A 20145-nucleotide genomic window follows, 5' to 3' on the forward strand; every position below is an offset into this window, starting at 1 on the left:
CCCACCTCAGCCTGCCAAGTAGCTGGGACTACAGGTGTGTGCCCCAAGCCCAGCTAATTTTTCTTTATTTTTTATAGAGATGAGGGTCTTGCCGTGTTGCTCAGGGTGGTCTGGAACTCCTGGTCTCAAGCAATCCACCTGCCTCAGCTGCCCAAAATGCTAGGGTTATAGCCATAAGCCACCATGCCCCACCAAAAAAATTATTAATACTATATTATCTAATGAATGTATACAAATCCATATTAAAAATAGTCTTGATAATTTTGAATTTAAGGGGCTTTGTTAGATCTTATTAGATTGTTAGTGATTTTCTTTTTTGCACTAAAATGTAGCCGTTGAAGTGCTTATGCTAAAAAAGCAGATGATGTGTTTGCCTTGCCATTTTCTCTTTGTTAATGTGTGCTTTTATTATTAGTATTAGCCTCAGGGCCTAGAGTTCTTTGTAATCTTTTTAAGCTAGGTTGAGGGTTAATTTAGTTAAAACGATATAATCTGTAATTCCACTTAACCCAGCACATTTGAACTGCACAACTTTGTCACATGACAGCTGCAGAAGTAGGAGTGCGGGTGCCACTGTTAACCCTTTGACTTTATGACATTTTTTTCTCTTACCTCAGGGTAGCTTTTCCAGTCTGTGAGGGAGGCAATGTTAATTCAGATAGTAAATATTATTATAACTTAATTGTTTTACTTGTCAGACAAAATATAAATAGAAATTCTCATACTTTCTGTCCATATCCTCGTGGACCTTCTCGTACAGCTCCTTTGATACAGCTTAGCCAGCCCACTGTTGCACAGCACTTGTATGACTCAGTCTCTTGCAAATTGTTTTCCTTATTAATGCTATTGTTAGACTGTATTCTTACTACAATCAGTGATTGCCATGTTCCCAAATTTAATTGACTTTTTTCAGTTGTTTTTTACCATTCGGTAGTCTTTTTTCTTTTAAGCTCAAATTTTTATTAATAACCTTGGAACAAATACATTAGTATTTCCTTATAGTCATATAGTATTGTACAGTTTTGAAAGAACTTTCACGTATACCAATCGAACCCTTACAACAGCCCTGTGAGGAGGTAGGCAGGGTAGGTGTTATTTTCCTACTACTATTGAGAGCAAGGCTAAGAGGTGAAGTAAGGTCACACAGTTGGTGAATGATGGAGCTAGGACTAGAACCTAGGCCTTTTGACTTGCTGCCTCCCTGAGAACATTCAAGTAATGATATCCTATGTTATATAACAAATATTTATCTCCTATGAAGTTGATCAGGTCTATTTTTATACATTTTACCTGTTTTTCTATTACCTTTCCCTAGTATCAAAAAACTCTAAAACTGATGAGACATTTGAGACATTTCTTCTCTGTTACTGGACTTTTTCTTAGATATATCAAGCACTATCCTAAGATGAAAATTCTGTTTTGAGGATCGTTGGCTATAAATTCTAAATTATGATATGAACATCTATTTTACAAAAGTCTGCAAATATATGTTGAACTTAAGAAAAATAAAACAAGTATGTTTATTTTCTCAAAAGCTTTGCCATCTTTCCCAGTATGACTTTAAGATTTGTATAAGAGGAAAACAGGGAAAGTGTTCAGCAATATTACAGTATTATTGGGAAACCAGTGCAGAGTGCACATAAATGCAAGTCACATCACGTCACACTAGTTTGTTTTCTTTGTTGGCCTTTTAGAGGATGGAGAACCATTAGTGTCTTACTTTCAGGTTTGATCCCATCTTATATGTGATATCCTCAGCAACTAGCTAAAAATGTAATCTGAATTATACCAATTGGAGGACTTAAGCAGCAGTGATCAAAACATATATGTATGTGGTAAAAGGGAAGGAAGAAAACACTTGTTCTTCATTGGTTTTGCCTAGGTCCAGTGTAATTACTTATCAAAAGAAATTTTAACCTATAGCATCTCTGTTAAATTTAGAAATGTGAAATATGTTAGAGTTATCAACTTGAAATACAAGACTAAAACTGTAACTGACCCAAAACTACCTGTCAAAAGCACAGAAAGCTCAACAGGCATAAAAACTAAGGAGTAGAACCCAACTGTTCTGACATAGAGTGAAAAACAGCAAATGCAAACCATCAGGTTAAAGTGAATCACAAAACATTAGGCATGTAGAGAATGTTTTAAAAAATGAAAATGACACTGAGCTGTATTACCAGGAATGATATTTTTTAAATTCCAGGTATGGCCTTTTACATTTAAGAACAATAGAGAGAAACAAGCCTATGGGGTAGGTGCAGAAAATGAATGGGATTTAGAAAGGGAGTTCAGTTGGGGAATTAAGGAAGGCCAGGAAACAAATACATTCAAAATGGATTTAGAATCTCTCCTCTAAATCCACTCTTTCCAAAAATGTTTCCTAAATTGAGAGATTTGGTAAAAATAAAAAAGCTAGTGACAACAAAAGTGGCTATATTACCTTATAAAATAAAGTAGTATTTAAATGTAGATTAGAAATTATGCTGTAAAAGATAAATCTGCTGACCAGGCTGTAGAACCTGAAACTTAGGTGCTGCTGTCAGTGATAGAAGGCAGAAAAGTGTCTCAAAAACAGAATTGCCATATAAGGACTCAACATTAATGAAACTATTAAGAAACAAGTACTTAACTGTTTGTAATTGAAGCCTAATGAAAAGCACATTTTGTATGTTTACTAAAGAGATCTAACAGTTTTAACTAATATGAAAAATACTACAGTCTTTTAAGGTAAAACGAGAAGATCTAGAATATTCTAGTTCAGTATGTTGGGCTCAAAACCAGCTTTCCTTTTGAAATGCATCTAGACTAGACTATAATTCCTTATGTAGTATCATTGTCATCATCATCTTCCTGTTTTTCTCTTCAGTGGGTTTGCTTCATTGGCTGTGTTCTATGATGAAACCATATTGGTGGTAATAAGAATATTTTGGGGCCCAGTCATTGAGGGATTAGTTGGAACATTTTGAACTGCAGTTGTGCAGGAACTGGTTTGACAGGTGTGGACTGAGAAGGTGGAATCTGCACTGTTAAATTTTTGGCTTGTCACTGACATTGGAGTTGAAACTTTATTTAGGACAGACACTGTTTGTGGGGTCACTATAGTAGGAGTGGTAGGTTTGCTACTAACAGCACCAACAGTTAATGGTGGAACTAGCCTCCCTTGGTTAGGTCCCTTTTTAATTAAGGACTTCAGCCTATAGTTTGGAGCTGTTAAGCAGTATCTATCAGGTGGGAGTCTAGGTCCTGCATATGGCTTAATCAGTGGCAAAGGGGTTTGATTTTTCTGCCTTGCAATATCCAGTAAGAAACCTCTTGGGGGAAGAGAGGTAAAAGATCAGCACGACACTGGATTGCCAGTCTCATATGATCTGCATCAACATGAGGTTTCTTAGCATGGCTCAAATAAATTTTTGCATCATCCAGAATTGTAGTCACATTTCGGAAAGCAAATTCCAAAATCTGATTTATAACCTTTGGTTTGTAGGCTGTGATTCATCCATATCCTTCAAGATCTCTGCCATCACCAAGGCATTCCTAGGAGCGTTCTTGGGAAGTGCCATCTTGCCCGATTCCATGTTATCCAGCCACTCGTTATCCAGAGAGAGAGCCTATTGGTAGTCTTTAACTTAGTTGATCATTTCATGGTTTTTCTCCTGCTGCAAGTGGTTCAAGTGCTGACCCAGTTGCTCATATCCAAAAAAAAAAACCCATGAATCATCTCTAATGTGTTGTTTTCCTTTTCCAAATACTCTTGACTTCATAGTACAGTCACCAAAACTTATTGATTTTATTTCCTAATAAAGTCTTCATATCCATTCGCTTTTTTTTTCCTACCAGTTGTAAAACTACCCTAATTTAAGCCACCAGCTCTCTTGGAGTTCTGCAGTAGTCCGCCATGGGGTCTTCTGATGCCTGCTTTCTCTACATAGTGGCTAACGTAATATTCTGAAAACAGATCAGATCGTTTTACTCTTCTTGCTTAAGTCTCTTTAATGGCTTATCATTGCAATGAAAAGCGACCAGAAAGATCTTTATCTCTCCACCGCTTTCCCCTTAATTGTCTGGGTACTAAACACTGATCTCTCTGATCCTTCAAAATATGCTAAGCAATCCCCAGCTACCTTTGTGCTGTTCCTTCTGACAGGAATGGTCTTTTCCTTCCCTTTTTGTTAGCTTCTTCTCATCCTTCCTATTGTGCCACAAAGAAGTTCAGGTTCAAGGACCTTGTTGTAAAGTCTCATTTTATGCTATATGTTTGCTTAATATTTATCCCTGTGATTAATTTTTAACCATTATATCCCCAGCACCTAGCAAATAAAGGATAAAATTTGAGTAAATGAACATTGTTTATCAGTATTTGCTTGTTTTTGTATCCATAGACTACTTGATTTTTGAGGGTAATGCCCGTATCTATTTTGGTCTCCATTGTTTTTCCAGTATCTAACACATTCACACACAGACAAATATTTTTGAGTTACTGTGCTGGGTCTGTCATTATTTGTTTAAGACCTTTTCCCTATAGACCTTAAATTGATCATGTCTGTCTTGTGCACCCATTCCAGTGCTTAATACAGTGCCTGACATGTAAGTATTTGGTAATGGTTTTTTGTTGTTGTTATCGACCTGTCTCTACTTTGCAATATGCACATTTAACCCATTCACATTTATTCTAATTGCTAATATGTTTAAACTTATTTCTGATATTTTGTGTTGTCTATGTTCTTGCTTTTTTTTTTCTTTTCTCCCTGTTTTGTTTAGATCAAATTGTTTTCTATAATAGGTTTATTCCTTTAAGAGTTAGGAAGTTAAATATAATCTTTTTAGTCTTTTAATTATTGACCTGAAATCTGTAATGCAAGTTTTTAATTTTATATTTTTCTACCAACATCTTACCATAAGACAAGAACCTCTGTTCTGCTCCCTTCCTTGCTACCTTTCTTATGAAAAATTGAGATTTTGCTTTCCAATTGTGATTATCTATACCAATCGAAACTTGTACTGGTGCTTTTATTTAGCTCCTACTCCCAAGTATGTATTTATTTTTAAAAATTTATGTAAGCTATATTTTTTTTTGGCTATAATAACTTTACTAATAATTCTTTTAGATAGGATTTGAGAGTGATATACTTTCTGTATTGTTACATATCAGGAAATGTATTTATTTTGCACCTGTACATGATTAGTTTGACTGGGAGTGAATTGTGTTCCTAATCATTTTCCCTCAGATTTTCAAAAAAAATTGCTTCATTGTTTCCAATGAAATATCTGACATCAAATAATTTTTTCTTTGCATGTAATGTTTCTTCTTACTTGAAGACTCTTAGGATTTTGTTTTTAGCCTTGCTATCGTAAAATGTCACCATTATATGCTTAGCATTTGTTTTTGTTTTGTTTTCCATACATACTAGCTCTTCAGCTATGAGAAATTTATTTCTGTTATTTTTTTGAGCAGTTGCCTTCTTCCATTGTTTTTACTGTCTTTCTGGAATTTCCCTTAACTGGATGTGAGAAGATTTGGATTTATCCTCAATGTCTATTTGTTCTTTTTATCCTCATTCTCAGAAAATGCCTTTGGTTACTAATTGACTGATCACTCTTTAGCCATGTTTATTCTACCGTTTGACACCATCTATGCTTTCTTCTTTATTTTATATTATTTATTTTATATTACTTATTAATTTATTTTTGAGACTACATTGCCCAGGCTGGAGTGCAGTAGGGCAATCACAGCTCACTGCAGCTTTGACCTCCTGGGCTCAAGCGATCTTCCCACCTTAGCCTCCTGAGTAGCTGGGACTACAGGCACACAACACTATGCCTGACTACTTAATTTTTTTTTTTTTTTTTTAAGAGATAGGATCTTACTCTATTACCCAGGTTGGCCTAGAACTCCCGACTCAAGTAATCCTCCCACCTTGGCCTCCCAAAGTGCCTGGCTTCTTCTTTATTTTAATGTTTAAATTTTTATATCTAGCCGGGCGTGGTGGCTCACGCCTGTAATCCTAGCACTTTGGGAGGCTGAGGTGGGCGGGTCACAAGGTCAGGAGTTCGAGACCAGCCTGGCCAGTATGGTGAAACCCCATCTCTACTAAAAATACAAAAATTAGCTGGGCATGGTGGTGGCACCTGTGCTCCCAGCTACTCGGGAAGCTGAGGCAGGAGAATCACTTGAACCCAGGAGGCAGAGGTTGCAGCGAGTCAGGATCTCACCACTGCACTCCAGCCTGGGCAACACAGTGAGACTCGGTCTCAAAAAAATAAGAAGAAGAAATAAATAAATAAATAAAATTTTTATGTCCAAGATCTATAGTTGAGTCTGTCGCTGAATATAGTATACTATTGAAACTTTTTAAAGTTTTTTCTGTATTTGCTGTCATTGCTACAGGATTAGTTCTTCTGATACTGATTCTCATACAACTCCCCCACAGTTGTTGTAGAGCCATATGTATTTGAGAGGTCTTGCCAGCTTGTCTGTGAATACTGCATTTGCTTCTAACAGCTGTGGAGAAGGGCAGTACATGCTGCACAATGGGATGTGCCAGTGGCAACAGTTCTGAGCTTGGTTACTCCCCTTTCCTTTTGTGACTCTAAGCATGCACACTCACTGCTCAGAGGCAGACCTCTTTGTTGATGAGGTGACAAGGAGGGAGAAGCCAAAATAATTAGCTGTTCCTCCAGAGTCCAACCACTCTTCCTAATGCTTGCTCTGAGGACACTTCCTATTCTGTAGATCCTGTGGCTTCTCTGCCCTTGGGATTATTTTGGAAACTTTTTTTACTTTTCATCACCATCCTCTCTGGAGGTTTCTTCCTTTAGTCCTTTCATATTTACCTTTTCTCTTTCAGGAATTTCTCAAAATTCCTGATTCTTTAAAAGCACACCTCTTTTGCTACTGCTGTACATTACAGGGATTTAAAGTGGAAGGGGCCATTGGATGCATAGATCAGAGCTCGGTATTGATCCATGCTTGTATTCAAGAATTCTGCATATCCTTATTTAAATATATCCTTAATAGTATATACAAAGGGAAAAAAATAGATAGATCTTAGGCTCTGACACAAATGTGGCTGTCTCCTAATACTAATGTTATGAAGTTTATGGGTATAATTATTATATTTAAGTGAATCCATACATTCCCTTATATCTGTACAATCATAAAACCACAGTGTTTTTTAATTATATATTATTTTGGTAGCATATAGTGAAAAGTTAATTTCAGTTTTTTTTTTCCTATTAGGTTACTGCTGATTCAGCCATTCTAGAAGTTCTTCAGTCCAACATTCAGCATGTGCTGGTCTATGAAAATCCTGCTCTTCAGGAGAAAGCGTTGGCTTGTATTCCAGTCCAAGAACTAAAAAGGAAATCACAAGAAAAGTTATCAAGAGCTAGAAAATTGGATAAAGGTAGTAGCTTTACATAATCATTTATTGCTAAATGTAAATCATTGCTAAATAAACAGAAAATACTGAAATACAACTGACCCTTGAACAACATGGGTTTGAACTGCATGGGTCCACTTATATGTGGATTCTTGTAAACCAAATGTGGATTCACAGGACGCAAAACCCATATACGGAGGGTCAACTCTTTATATACATGGGTTCTGCAGGGCTGACTGTGAGACATGAGTATGTGTGGGTTCTGGTATAGGTGGAGGTCCTGGAACCAATCCCCAGCATATACCCAGGGACAGTTGTAGTGCCTTTTGCTCTTATACATTGTTTTACAGTGTTATACATTATAAACACTTAACCTATTTCAATTTGAATTTTTAAGAAGTACAATAATAGTATAATTTTATTGCATATATATACCTCATGGGCACATATCACCTTTTCTTTTAAATTTTTTAATTGAGGTAAAATACATATAACAAAACTTACCATCTTACCCATTTTTAAGTGTACATTTCAGTGTTATTAAATATAGTCATAATGTTGTTCAGCCATTACTACCATCTATAGCTTTTTTATCTTGTAAAACCGAAACTATACTCATTAAATAATAATATTTTCCCAGCTTCCAGCAATGACTATTCTACTTTGTCACTGTGATTTTGACTATTCTCCCTTATATAAGTGGAATCATACAGTATTTGTCTTTTGGTGACTGGTTTATTTCACTTAGCATAAGGAACCTCAAGGTTCATCCAGTGATATGGTTTGGCTCTGTGTCCCCACCCAACTCTCACCTTGAATTGTAATCCTTATAATCCCCATGTGTCAAGGGTGGGACCAGTTGGAGGTAATTGAATCATGGGGGTGGTTTCCCCGATGCTGCTCTCATAATAATGAGTGAGTTCCAGGAGATCTGATGGTTTTATAAGCATGTGGCATTTCCCCTGCTTGCACTCATTCTCTCTCCTGCTGCCCTGTGAAAAGGTGCCTTCTGCCATGATTGTAAGTTTTGGGAGGCCTCCCCAGCCATGTGGAACTGTGAGTCAATTAAACCTCTTCTTTATAAATTACCCAGTTGCAGGTATTTCATCATAGCAGCATAAGAACAAACTGGTACATCTAGGTTGTAACATATTGCAGAATTTCCTTCCTTTTTTTTTTTTGCAGTTTTTACAGTTTTATTTAAACACAAAACATGCACATGAGCTGTCTACTCATTTTCTTATCTGTGCAGCCTGGCATTGGGGTTGGTGACTCTGATGGCCAGCTGGGTGGCTCTTTCCACGATGGCTTTGCAGTTCTTGGAGGAAACATTGTGAGCAATCTCAGCACAGTAAGATTTGTTGCACATCAGCAGCACTTCGAGCTCCTTGATCTTGTGGACCAGGAACTTCTGGAAGCCACTGGGCAGCATGTGCTTTGTTTTTTTGTTGCTCCCATAACTAATGTTGGGCATCAAGATCTGGCCCTTGAACCTTCTGTGAACCCTGTTGTCAGTACCTCTGGGTTTCCGCCAGTTACACTTAATTTTGACTTATCGGTCAGACTGGTGCCGGATGAACTTCTTGGTTCTCTTTTTGATGATCTTGGGCTTCACAAGGGGTCTGAGGGCGGCCATGATGCTGAAGAGGAGATGGCTGCCACCTCTGTAGGCAGTGCTGAGGAGGGGAGAGCTTCTTTCCTTTTTAAGGTGAATAATATCCTGTTTATGTATATATCACATTTTGCATATCCATTTATTCATTCATTCATGGATACTTGGGTTGTTTCAATATTTTTGCTATTGTGAATAATGTTGCTCTGAACATGGGTGTTTAAATACTTTAGTCTGAAATCCTGGTTTCAGTTATTTTTGGTATACACCCAGAAGTGAAACTGCTGGATCTTACGGCAATTCTATTTTTAATTTTTTGAGGAACCACCATACTGTTTTCCACAGTGACTGTATCATTTTACATTCCTGCTAACAGTGCACAAGTGTTCTAATTTCCCCTGTTTTTACCAACACTTATTATTTTCTGATTTTTCAGTAGTAGCCATGCTAATGGGGATGAAGTGGTATGTCACTGTAGTTTTGATTTGCATTTTCCTAATTCATGATATTGAGCATTTTTTTCATGTGCTTATTGGTCATTTGAATATCTTCTTTGGAGAAATGTTTATTCAAGTCTTTTGAACATTCTTTTTAAAAACTTTTTTTTTTACCTGAATGTGTATTTGCAGTTTAATCATTGGTATGTGAATATTTTTAGGTAAAGTAGAACTGTAGCCCACAGAATATATGATAGCATCATTAGTGAATTTAAATTAGTGAATTTTAATGTGAATCTAACAGAAACCATATTCAGAATTAATCCATATGAATAGACCATTGACTAACTCTTATGAATAGAGAGACATTATTTATTGATTAAGAGTAGGTTTTGGAGTCAACTATCTTTGTATAAATTCAGCTCTGCTACTTCCTGTGCATCACTGAGCAAGTAATTTAATCTGTATGACTCAGTTTCTTCATGTAGAAATAAGAATGATAATTTTTAGAAATAAATAATACATGTAAAAGCTGGACATGATGTATTGGATAATAGGAACTGAGGTAAACAGGCCTTTCATGTAAGGTTTTATGCTAATCTAGCTAGGAGTTAATCTAACTAGAGTTGTTTTCATGTTTGCTTTAGCCGTAGGTATCAGAGGCTTCAAATTCCTCCACTGTTCTTGTCATCTCCCCCATTGTCTTTAGGCTTCCCTAAGAACTCCTCCTTAGAGTCTGCATTTATCCTGCTTGGTGTTCGTTTAGTTGTAATCCATTGTTATTATACTGGAGCCCTATTGGTGTGATGGTAAGATATCAAGGAGAAGGTTCTATAATCTTTTGATTAAATCTCAGTATTTTAGTGGGCCTATATCTCTGGGCCTGTGCCTTTCACAAGTGTTTGTTAGCCTTTTTACCCCCATAGGTGAGACAGGAAGGCTACAAGGGGCTGGAGTCAGGGAAATATATGTCCTTCCCCCAGTTCAGAGAAGACTCTGGTAAAATCTTTTTTCCTGGAGAGGCCTTAATTGTGAAGAACACTCTGGGTATACCTCACAATTCTTACTCTTCCCGTCTTTTCTAGAGCCACAAAGGATTCTTCTTGGTTCTTCATTGTGAAAACCTGGTGGGCTTCCTGCAGACAAAATGCACAGAAGTGTGGGGACCTCTCCCAAGACTGAATTTCTTACTCCCAAGCTAGTCCATACTCAGCTTCCAGCAGTTTGTCAAAATTGCTATTTAAATGTCCTTACCAGTTTATGGCTCTAGTGACTTCTGTTCCATGTAAGCAGATTTTGGCTGTGATTCTCTATATTTGTCTATCTTTTTGGATTTTGGGGTGATAGTTCACTCTGTGACCTCAGTTCTCTGATGGGTCCAAGAAAAGTCACTGATTTCAGTTGAGCTTTTTATTGTTTTAAAGGTGGGAGTATTGACCTCTGCTTGATAGAAACTGGAAGCTGAAACCAGAAATCCCTCTGAAGGCTTAACTATGTGTGTCTCTTCCTTTTTTAACCATTTGATCAATTTTCACATATGTCATTTATATATTTTGCTACCCATTGTATTTTGGTAATTTTTGTTTTTTTAAAACTATTATACTATGCCATTTTTAAATTTTAAATTTTTAATTTTTAATGACTGGCTTGGGCCTTAGATTTACTTCTGCTACAAGCCTGCTAACCTTAAGACAGTTGTTCTCTTCTTGTATTAACAGTTTTTTTCCTGTGTGTACAATAAGAATGCTTATTAATATGTGATTATATAGGCCCTGTCCAGCTTCAAAGTACTGTGGTCCTTTATATGATGACTTATAGAAATGCCTGTTTATCAGGTACTTACTGAACATGTTTTGGGTTTGAGTCATGGGGCTGTGCCCTGCAGGGGAGAGACAGGATAATAATATAGCCTTGCCTTAAGAAGCAGCTGAATAGAAGATGAGAATTCAAATATACAGATCAACTGAGTGTAAAGCAGAGTCCAACAAATGTAATGTATGAAGTATAATTTTTAAAACATTATGTTGTAGACCAGCCTGGCCAACATGGTGAAACCCCGTCTGTACTAAAAATACAAAAATTAGCCGGGCTAATTTGCAGTTGCAGATGCCCATAATCCCAGCTACTCGGGAGTCTGAGGCAGGAGAATCGCTTGAAACCGGAAGGCGGAGGTTGCAGTGAGTGGAGATTGCGCCACTGCACTGCAGCCTGGGCAAAAGAGCGAAACTCCGTCTCAAAAAATAAAAAATAAAAAAAACCATTATGTTGCTAAATGAGTAAACTTCAGTGAGAAATAGCATAGAGACAGAATGCTCCTGTTTGTGTCCATCATATTTTCTCTCTCTAGGCAAATAACCAGGAAATTGCTCAAGGAGCAAAAATCTACAATAAAGAGCATTAGTTAGGTGAATGTTATGTTTATCCTGATGCATTTGTCCATCTGTCCTCACAGTGGGAATGGTCTTATCAGTGGACCAAGAATCCTTCAAGTCCATTAGCTAAGACTTAAAAGTCCATTTCCCATAAAAATCTGCTGATGTTCCCTGCTAACATTTGCTCCAGCATTTTTTCTTTCTAATTATAAAGATAATACAGGGGTTGTAGAAAATTTGGAAAATAGGGAGAAGATAAACTATCAATAACTTCAAATAACTTCATCACATTGGAGTATGTGTATTTAAGATCTGTGTATGCTTTCACACTTAAAAAGTTTTAATTAAAATAGGAAAGAAATGACACAGCAGATTAGTAGTGAAAATTATGAAAATCAGTAAAAGATTTTTTTTTAAGGGCATGAAGGATGAGTGGGATTTATAAAATATGTCAAAATACATACTAAGGGATTGGGGATTTTCTTCCAAGTGTAGTGATTAACATGCGTAGAGGCAGAGAAGGACAGGCTCTATTTGGGAATAATGAATAATACAGTTAGACTGTGTGTAGGGTAGGGTTTATATAAAGCAGTGGAAGATCAAGTAGGCTGAAACCATATTTTGGTTGACATTGAATTTCGGACAGAGCAGTGTATACTGAGTTCATTTTTAATGTTTTCAAAAAAAATTAGCAGTAAAATGAAACAAAGCATATTTCTAATAAGGTTTGAAATAGTAAAGACCAAAGAAATTCAAAGGAAACACATGCCTTGGCCAAAAGACTAATGTTATATTGTGACTATAATTGAACATATAGCAGAAATGTTACAGAACCTTATTCATCAGAAAGCAGAAAATAATTTCTCAGGTGTTCTTGAATGGGTAATTCAGCAGGATTGACTACTGAAACTTTGAGTGAGTGACATCAGACTGTATTTAAGGAAGATTAATCTAGTAATAACTTGTGAAATGAATTAAAATCAAAAGAGTACAAGGAGAGAAAAATTAAAACACAATAGTAATCTGATTTACATAAGGGGGATAAGAGGGTAAACAGGGTTGAGATTACAAGGGAGAAGATGGATGTGAAAGTTGTTGGGGTTATAGAATATGTGGAATTTGCAGTCGATAGGATAAGGCATCATGTATATATAAGGAAGATGTCAAAGATGACTGGGTAACTTTGAATCTAGGCAACTAGGAAATTAAAGAAGTCAGTAGAAACAGGTTTTAAAGGGAAAGGAAGAGTGAGTTGAGGTGCCTACTATCTGGACTGCCAAGTGAAAACACAGGCCTGGAAATTCGATAAGAAGTCAAGCCTTGAAATACACTTTAGGATGATAAGTAAAGCCGTGCAGGTAAATGAGATTGCTAAAATTGAGAGGACAGGGTGGAGAGGTAGGATTACAGAGGTTCTAGAAAACAGTGTAGCACTAGCTACATGTAGATATTTACATTTAAATTAAATTAAATGAGATGAAAAATCAAGTTCTTCAGTCACATTCAGCACATTTCAGCTACTCAGTAACCACAAGTGGTTAGTGACAACCCTACTGGACAGTAGGAACAGGAATTATTTCCATTATTGCTGAAAATTCTATTGGATGGCGATATTTTAGAAACACAGCAGGATATGGGAAGAGGAAGAGTAACAAATGAAGGAAACTTAAACATATAGTGAAATAAGTGGTATGGTAGGCATAATGAGTATATCAATTAGGATTAGGTTGTGCTATGAGTAAAATGACTAGTGGCTTAGAGATTATTTTCTCATGTAAGAAATTATGGAGGTAGTCAGTCTGGAGCTAATGGTGAGCTATCATCAGAGACCTAGGTGCCTTCTGTCTTTCAGCTCGGATGTACATATTTTCCATCCTTCACATCACCTCGTAGTCCAAAATGGCTGCTGCAGCTCCAGCCATTATATTTCCAAACCAGACATCAGGAAGAAGAAACGGAGAAAAGGCATAAAGGTTTTATCTCTAATTTGAGCTTCTTCTCTTGAAGTAGTCTTCCTTGGAGTCACATGAAGCTTAGTCATTTAGCCACACTTAGCCGCAAAGGAAGTTGGGATCTGTAGTTTTTTAACTGGTGCATTGTCATCCCTCCAAAATTGAAATTCTATAAATGAGGAAGAAGTGGCAAGTGGATATTATATGGCCACCATCAGTCTCTGCCCCAGTGAGTGAATGGCACTGAGATGATGACGAAGCCCCCGCTGGCCAAGTTGGTGATTTTCTTTCATTAGTGCAGTGGACTGTTTTTTTCCTTTCCAGACAAAATCATATTCTGGGTCTATGGACTGGGGAAAGTGTTTTGGTTTGATGCAGAAATGGGGACCTTGTGGCACTGCCAAATGAGATAGAGAAGCATGGTTTGACAGCTTTGGCCTGGTAGACTGAAGGTTTGTCATGATTGCATGTTCCAGATACAGGTAAAACACCTTTTTGGAGGAGGAAGAACCCATTTTTGAAAACTGGTAACAAAATATATCTTGGCCTACTAAATTGTACGTGAAGATATGAGATGGAGAACATGGATGAGGCTACCTCTACTGATGTTTTTACCCATTTTCTCATTCTCTTTTGTACATTGAAGGGGTTTTCAGAGAATGGAGTTAGGGTCTAAACTTGTTGATTTTATTTTGTCACTGGTAAGTTACTAGAAATCTACGTTTATATGGTATCTTTGAAGATGGTAACTTTAGAAATTTGAAGTCTTAATTATATTTTTGAAATAAACCCAGTATTCACAGAATTTAGCATCTAAATCAGGCTTCCCTTATCTCTGAGATTTCTGAGCTTTCATCATACAGGAATCTACTTTTATTTCTCTGAGCCCCTAGTTAATGATATTGCTTAAATGAGGAACATTGACCCTTAATTGGGTGTTACTGTTTAATAGTCATACTTTCAGCTGGATTATACCTGGAGTATGTAACAGAAGTACAAATACTCCGTTTTCCTTTCCTTTCTTCTTGGTCTTGATAATGACTATTTGGTGAACAATTACAATTCTAAGTAATATTTTGAGGCATGTTTGTTCAGTCCTTTCATCATTCAAATATTTATTAAGCATCTAGTGTATAGCAAGCAGAACACTAAGTGTTGGGGATATAGCAGTGAACAAGACTAAGTACCTGCCATTATGGGAAGAGACACAGACACACACACACACACACACACTAGTGAAAAGTGCTGGGAAGACCAATGGGAGAACAGAGAGTGAGTGATGACTACTAAGATGCTGTTTGATACAAGATTTTCAGGGATGGCTTCTCTAAAAAGCAATGATTTCCCTTTTAGGTAGAAGGCATGAGCAACTGCAAAGGCCTCCTGAGGTGGGAGTGAGGTTGGCAAGTTTAAGAGATGGCAGGGAGAGCATGGTGGCTGTAGCCAGTGAACAAGACAGAAGGAGATAGGGTTTGAGGTCAGAGAGATAAGAGGGTATTTAAGTTTCCTGGGGCTACTATAACATATTACCACAAACTTGGTGAAATAAAAAGAAATTTATTCTTACAGTTCCAGAAGGCAGAAATCCAAAATCGTTATCACGGGGAAATCCAAGTATCCCCAGAGCCACGCTCCTTTTGGAGGGGAGAATCTGTTCTTTGCCTCTTCCAGCTTTTGGTTGCTGCTGGCAGTCCTTGGTTTGTGGCTGCAACAGTCCAGTCTGAAGGCCAGCATCTTCAAATCTCTCTCTGTCCCATCTTCACATTGCCTTCTCTGTGTGTAAAATCTCCATTTACTTGCGTCTTATGAGTTTAATTGTGATTGGATTTATCCACATATTCCAGGATAATCTCCCCATCTAGAGATCCTTAACTTTATAACATCTGCAAAGACCTTTCTTTTTTTTTTTTTTTTTTTTTTTTGCCACATAAGGAACTACATTCATAGGCTACAGTAATTAGGACATGGATGTCCTCTGAGGGCCATGTTTTAGCCTATGACAGGGGGCCAGCTGAAAGAACAAGAGTTGGGACTTTGAATTTTATTCTGAATGAGATGAAAACCCATTGGACAGTTTTTTAAGTCATATAATCTGGCCTGTACTTTTAAAAAGATTACTCTAGCTGCTGCGTGGTAGGCACTAGACTGAGAAGGAGAATGACAGTCCTCTGTTTCTAAAACTTTGTTTTTAATGTAACTAATTCATGAATATCTTCATGTTGGAAAGCTTTCATATTATATGGGAAACGCCAGACTCTCCCTGCCATTCAGTTCTGTTCCTTTTCACATCTTGTCCTGGATATTTATACCTGTAAATAATTATCTATAAAAATAGTTTAAGTTGTGTGGGGTTTATGTAAAATTTATCATCTCATATATATTCAGCTCCTTGGTGTTTTTCATTTACAAATATGTATTGGACAGCTTTTTAACTCCATAGTGTTTGATTGTACATATACTATTATTTATACAATTCTCTATTGATGGACATAGAGGTTGTTTCCATTTTCTCTGTTCTAAATGCCACCACAGTGGAGATTCTTGTAAAGCATGTCTCCTGGCACACATGCACAAGTATTTCTCTTGGATAGATACTGAAATGTCAAGTGTGTGTAATACTTTTATATTATAATGGATCCTGCCAAATTGCCTTCCAATTTATACTAGAAGTGTCTAAGAATATTTGTTTCCACTTAATGAAAGTATTGAATTTCTTTTATGGACTTTGTGAATTTTTCTAGTGGGTTTCTTAATGTTCTTACTGATTTATAGAAGTTCTTTATATATTTAGAAATTTATCTTTTTGAGGCAGAGTTTTGCTCTTGTCACCCAGGTTGGAGTGCAGTGGCACGATCTCGGCTCACTGCAACCTCCGCCTCCCAGGTTCAAGTGATTCTCCTCCTGCCTCAGCCTCCTGGGTAGCTGGGATTACAGGCACCCGCCACCACGCCTGGCTAATTTTTTTTTTTTCTTTTGTATTTTTAGTAGAGACAGGGTTTCACCATGTTGGGCAGGCTGTTCTCCAACTCGTGATCTCAGGTGATCCTCCCGCCTCAGCCTCCCAAAGTGCTGGGATTATAGGCGTGAGCCACTGTGCCCGGCCAGAAATTTATCTTTGTTAGACATGTTACAATTTTTTCCTCCCAGAGTTCTTTAGTGTAGCTTTTGAAATTCAGAAGTTTTTATTTTTAACATAAGAAAATTTAATTTTTTTCATTATTGATTTTACAGTTTGTATCTTGCTTGCTTAAGACCTTCCCTAACCCAAAGTCATAAACATAAACATATTCACCTATTAACTTCCATTATTACTTTTATATTATTCCAGAGAAAGAGTTTTTTTTTAATGAACTATAGTAGGGATCTGATACTTAGATAGCTATTTGTCCTAATATCATTTATTGGAACAGTCCATCCTGTTAGAGCTGCTTTAAAATAAAGTATTTAACTTTATTAAATACTGTGCATTTGCTTAGAAATCTGTCTTTCAGGACTCTTTCGTTTCATTGATCTGTTTATTCTTCACTAATATCACAATGTTTTAATTATTAGAGTTTTATAATATGTCTTGATACACGGTAGGCAAATTTACCTCATGATTCTTATTCAAAGTTGTGTTTGCTATTTTGTGTATTTTCTCTTTCACATGGGATTTTGTAGTTAGCTTGTCAGTTTTTTTTTTTTTTTTTTTTTAATGAGACAGAGTTTCGCTCTGTCACTCAGGCTGGAGTGCAATGGCATGATCTTGGCTCACTGCAACCTCTGCATCCCAGGTTCAGGTGATTCTCCTGCCTCAGCCTCCCAGGTAGCTGGGATCACAGGCACCTACCACCAAACCCAGAAAATTTTTGTAGTTTTTAGTAGAGACGAAGTTTCACCATGTTGGCCAGGCTGGTGTCGAACTCCTGACCTCAGGTGATCTACCTACCTTGGCCTCCCAAACTGCTGGAATTAGAGGTGTGAGCCGCCACGCCTGGCTAGCTTGTCAAATTTTATGAAAAAATGTTTTATAATTTTAATTGGGATTCTACTAAATTATAGATTAATTTGTAGAATGTTATCAACTTTAGAAATATTGAATTTTCCCTCCAGGAACATAAATATTTCTGGCCTTTTTACATTCTCTGTAGTTTTTTTTCTGTAGTTTTTTATTTTGAAATACATCAAACATAAATACAAGAACAAAGTATAATGTATCATACACCTATGACCAACATCAAGCTTTATTAGATTTTATCACTATGCTATATATGTCCTTCATATTTATGTTTTATTATCACTCTATTTTAATCATAAAACATTAAAGATAGAGATGAGAACCCCCTATATATGTTTTTAAGGTTGATTTTCCCTCTCCTTCCCTTCTTGCCAGAGATACCATGGTCTTGAATATGATCAAGAGAGATCTGTTTATGGAAAAGTGGGTATATTATCTGTCATGTTATAACTTACTAGGATTGTTACATGTACTAGAGATATGGTTGTGTTTTTATGTGTTTGGGGATGAGTATCCATGGATGGATTATATTGTACAGTTGAAGCCCTAATAGAAAGGCTAATAGGATGATTTTTTAAATGTCTGGAATTCTGTGATTTCTGCCTTTTGTGATTGTTTCATGTTTACTTGTGTATATACCTGATAACAAATTTAATGTATCCCATTTTTAAATGTTTTTCAAAATCAAATTTATTTTTCTACCTCCCTTGTACTTCAGGATCAATTCGTAACTGACTATAGTTCCCTAAGAGGTCATTGTGTTCAGCTCACTTGTTAATGCATAATGTCAGTTAGAGGATATAAAATGGTAAATGTTCTACTGTTTTTAAAGTGCAGTTATACGTGTCATTGTATTTCAGCCTAGTGCATAATAAATGACAGTTTCTTCTTGCCTCTTATTAGTGAAAACCTTAAAATCATCTTATGTTTTCATATTTTTCAGGTTCGTATTTGAGAATAAATATGTATGGATAGTTTAAATTTTGTCAGTTTTAGCTCTTACTTGGTTCTCCCTTAATTTCTCAGGTACCAATATAAGTGATGAGGATTTTCTTTTGCTGGAGCTTTTGCACTGGTTTAAGGAAGAATTTTTTCAATGGGTGAATAACATTTTGTGCAGCAAATGTGGTGGACAGACTAGGTCTAGAGATAGATCATTACTGCCCAATGATGATGAGCTGAAGTGGGGTGCAAAGAAAGTGGAAGATCATTACTGTGATGCCTGCCAGTTCAGCAATCGATTCCCAAGGTGGGTGCCCTGGACAGTAAAGTCAGAATAATCTCTTAATGAAATAGTTAGAAGAGAGTTTTTACTAAATGAACTTTTTAATATTTATTATCAGAAATATATCCTCTAAAACACAGGTGAGCAAACCGTGGCTGGCAGGCTAAATCCAGCTGACATCCTGTTTTTGTAAGTAAAGTTTTATTAGAACAATAACCATGGTGATTTATTTGCTTATGGTCTGTTTTTATGCTGCAACAAGCAGAGTTAAATAATGGTGATAGAAATGATATGACCCGCAAAGTCTGAAATATTCACCATCTGTCTTTTATAGGAAATTTGTTGACTCTTGTTCTAAAGTATAACTGGAGTATAGTCATAACATGTTTAATGCTATAAATCTTGTATTACTCTTTTTTAATTCCTTTTTAACTGTCTGATAGCTAACAATACTTACAATAATGCTGAAGTATACTTTTACCTTCCATATTATCATCGGATGATTATTTTAAACACATAATTGTATTTACTCTCACAATAATCAGCATTATTATTATCAGTATTATTAGCAGAAGTTTGTTTTAGTTAGGTGCTTCCCCTGCCCAACCTAACCTACTCCTCATATCTCTAAATTTTAAACTAAGGACATTTTAAATTTTAAATTAATTTCCATTCTTTAATTTATAAGCCTGTTTTCAGATTTTCTGAATTGTCAATGTTCATAAAGTTTGGTTGTATTATCAGTCAAGAAAAGATAGCACGTTTTAAAAATATCTAATTTTTTTAGCTTAGGACATAGTTTCTAATCATGTGCTTGTTTTAACCTCTAGCTGTTCTATATATGGGGAGGCTGAGGCAGGAGGATTGCTTGAACCTGGGAGGCAGAGGTTGCAGTGATCCGAGATTGTGCCACTGTGCTCCAGCCTGGGCGACAGAGTGAGACTTTATCTCAAAGCAAAACAAAACAAAAAAAAATATTTAATTACCTAAGTTCTAAATTCATTTATTTAGCTTAAGAAATGCTTGGTTAAGCATTTGCTTAACAGACTTGTCATTGCAGAGTCCATTCATTTATGCCACTGTTTCCTTTCCTTCCAAAGCACGTGGCTGACCTCTCTGCTCAGCTGCAGCACTTTTCCTGCTCAGCTCTATCAGTTCAAAACCCATC

At 36.5% G+C, this 20145-nt stretch overlaps 1 protein-coding gene and 2 pseudogenes across 4 annotated transcripts in view; 1 reads left to right on the top strand and 2 right to left on the bottom strand.

Annotated features, from left to right (window-relative positions):
* The window catches only part of NGLY1 (N-glycanase 1), a 64387-nt gene that overhangs the window by 25097 nt on the left and 19145 nt on the right, over positions 1 to 20145 (top strand). For all 4 annotated transcript variants that reach the window (XM_024244703.3, XM_054552497.2, XM_024244705.2 and 1 more), the window contains exons 4-5: positions 7241 to 7406; positions 18779 to 19001. In XM_024244703.3, coding sequence (XP_024100471.2) covers positions 7241 to 7406; positions 18779 to 19001 — 389 coding nt within the window. The remainder of the gene's footprint in view (positions 1 to 7240; positions 7407 to 18778; positions 19002 to 20145) is intronic.
* LOC112132598 (transcription initiation factor TFIID subunit 9B-like) lies at positions 2824 to 3671 on the bottom strand (annotated as a pseudogene).
* Positions 8603 to 9018, bottom strand: LOC112132673 (large ribosomal subunit protein eL32-like; annotated as a pseudogene).

This window comes from Pongo abelii, chromosome 2 (genome assembly GCF_028885655.2).
Source record: "Pongo abelii isolate AG06213 chromosome 2, NHGRI_mPonAbe1-v2.0_pri, whole genome shotgun sequence".
Taxonomy (NCBI): Eukaryota; Metazoa; Chordata; class Mammalia; order Primates; family Hominidae; genus Pongo; species Pongo abelii.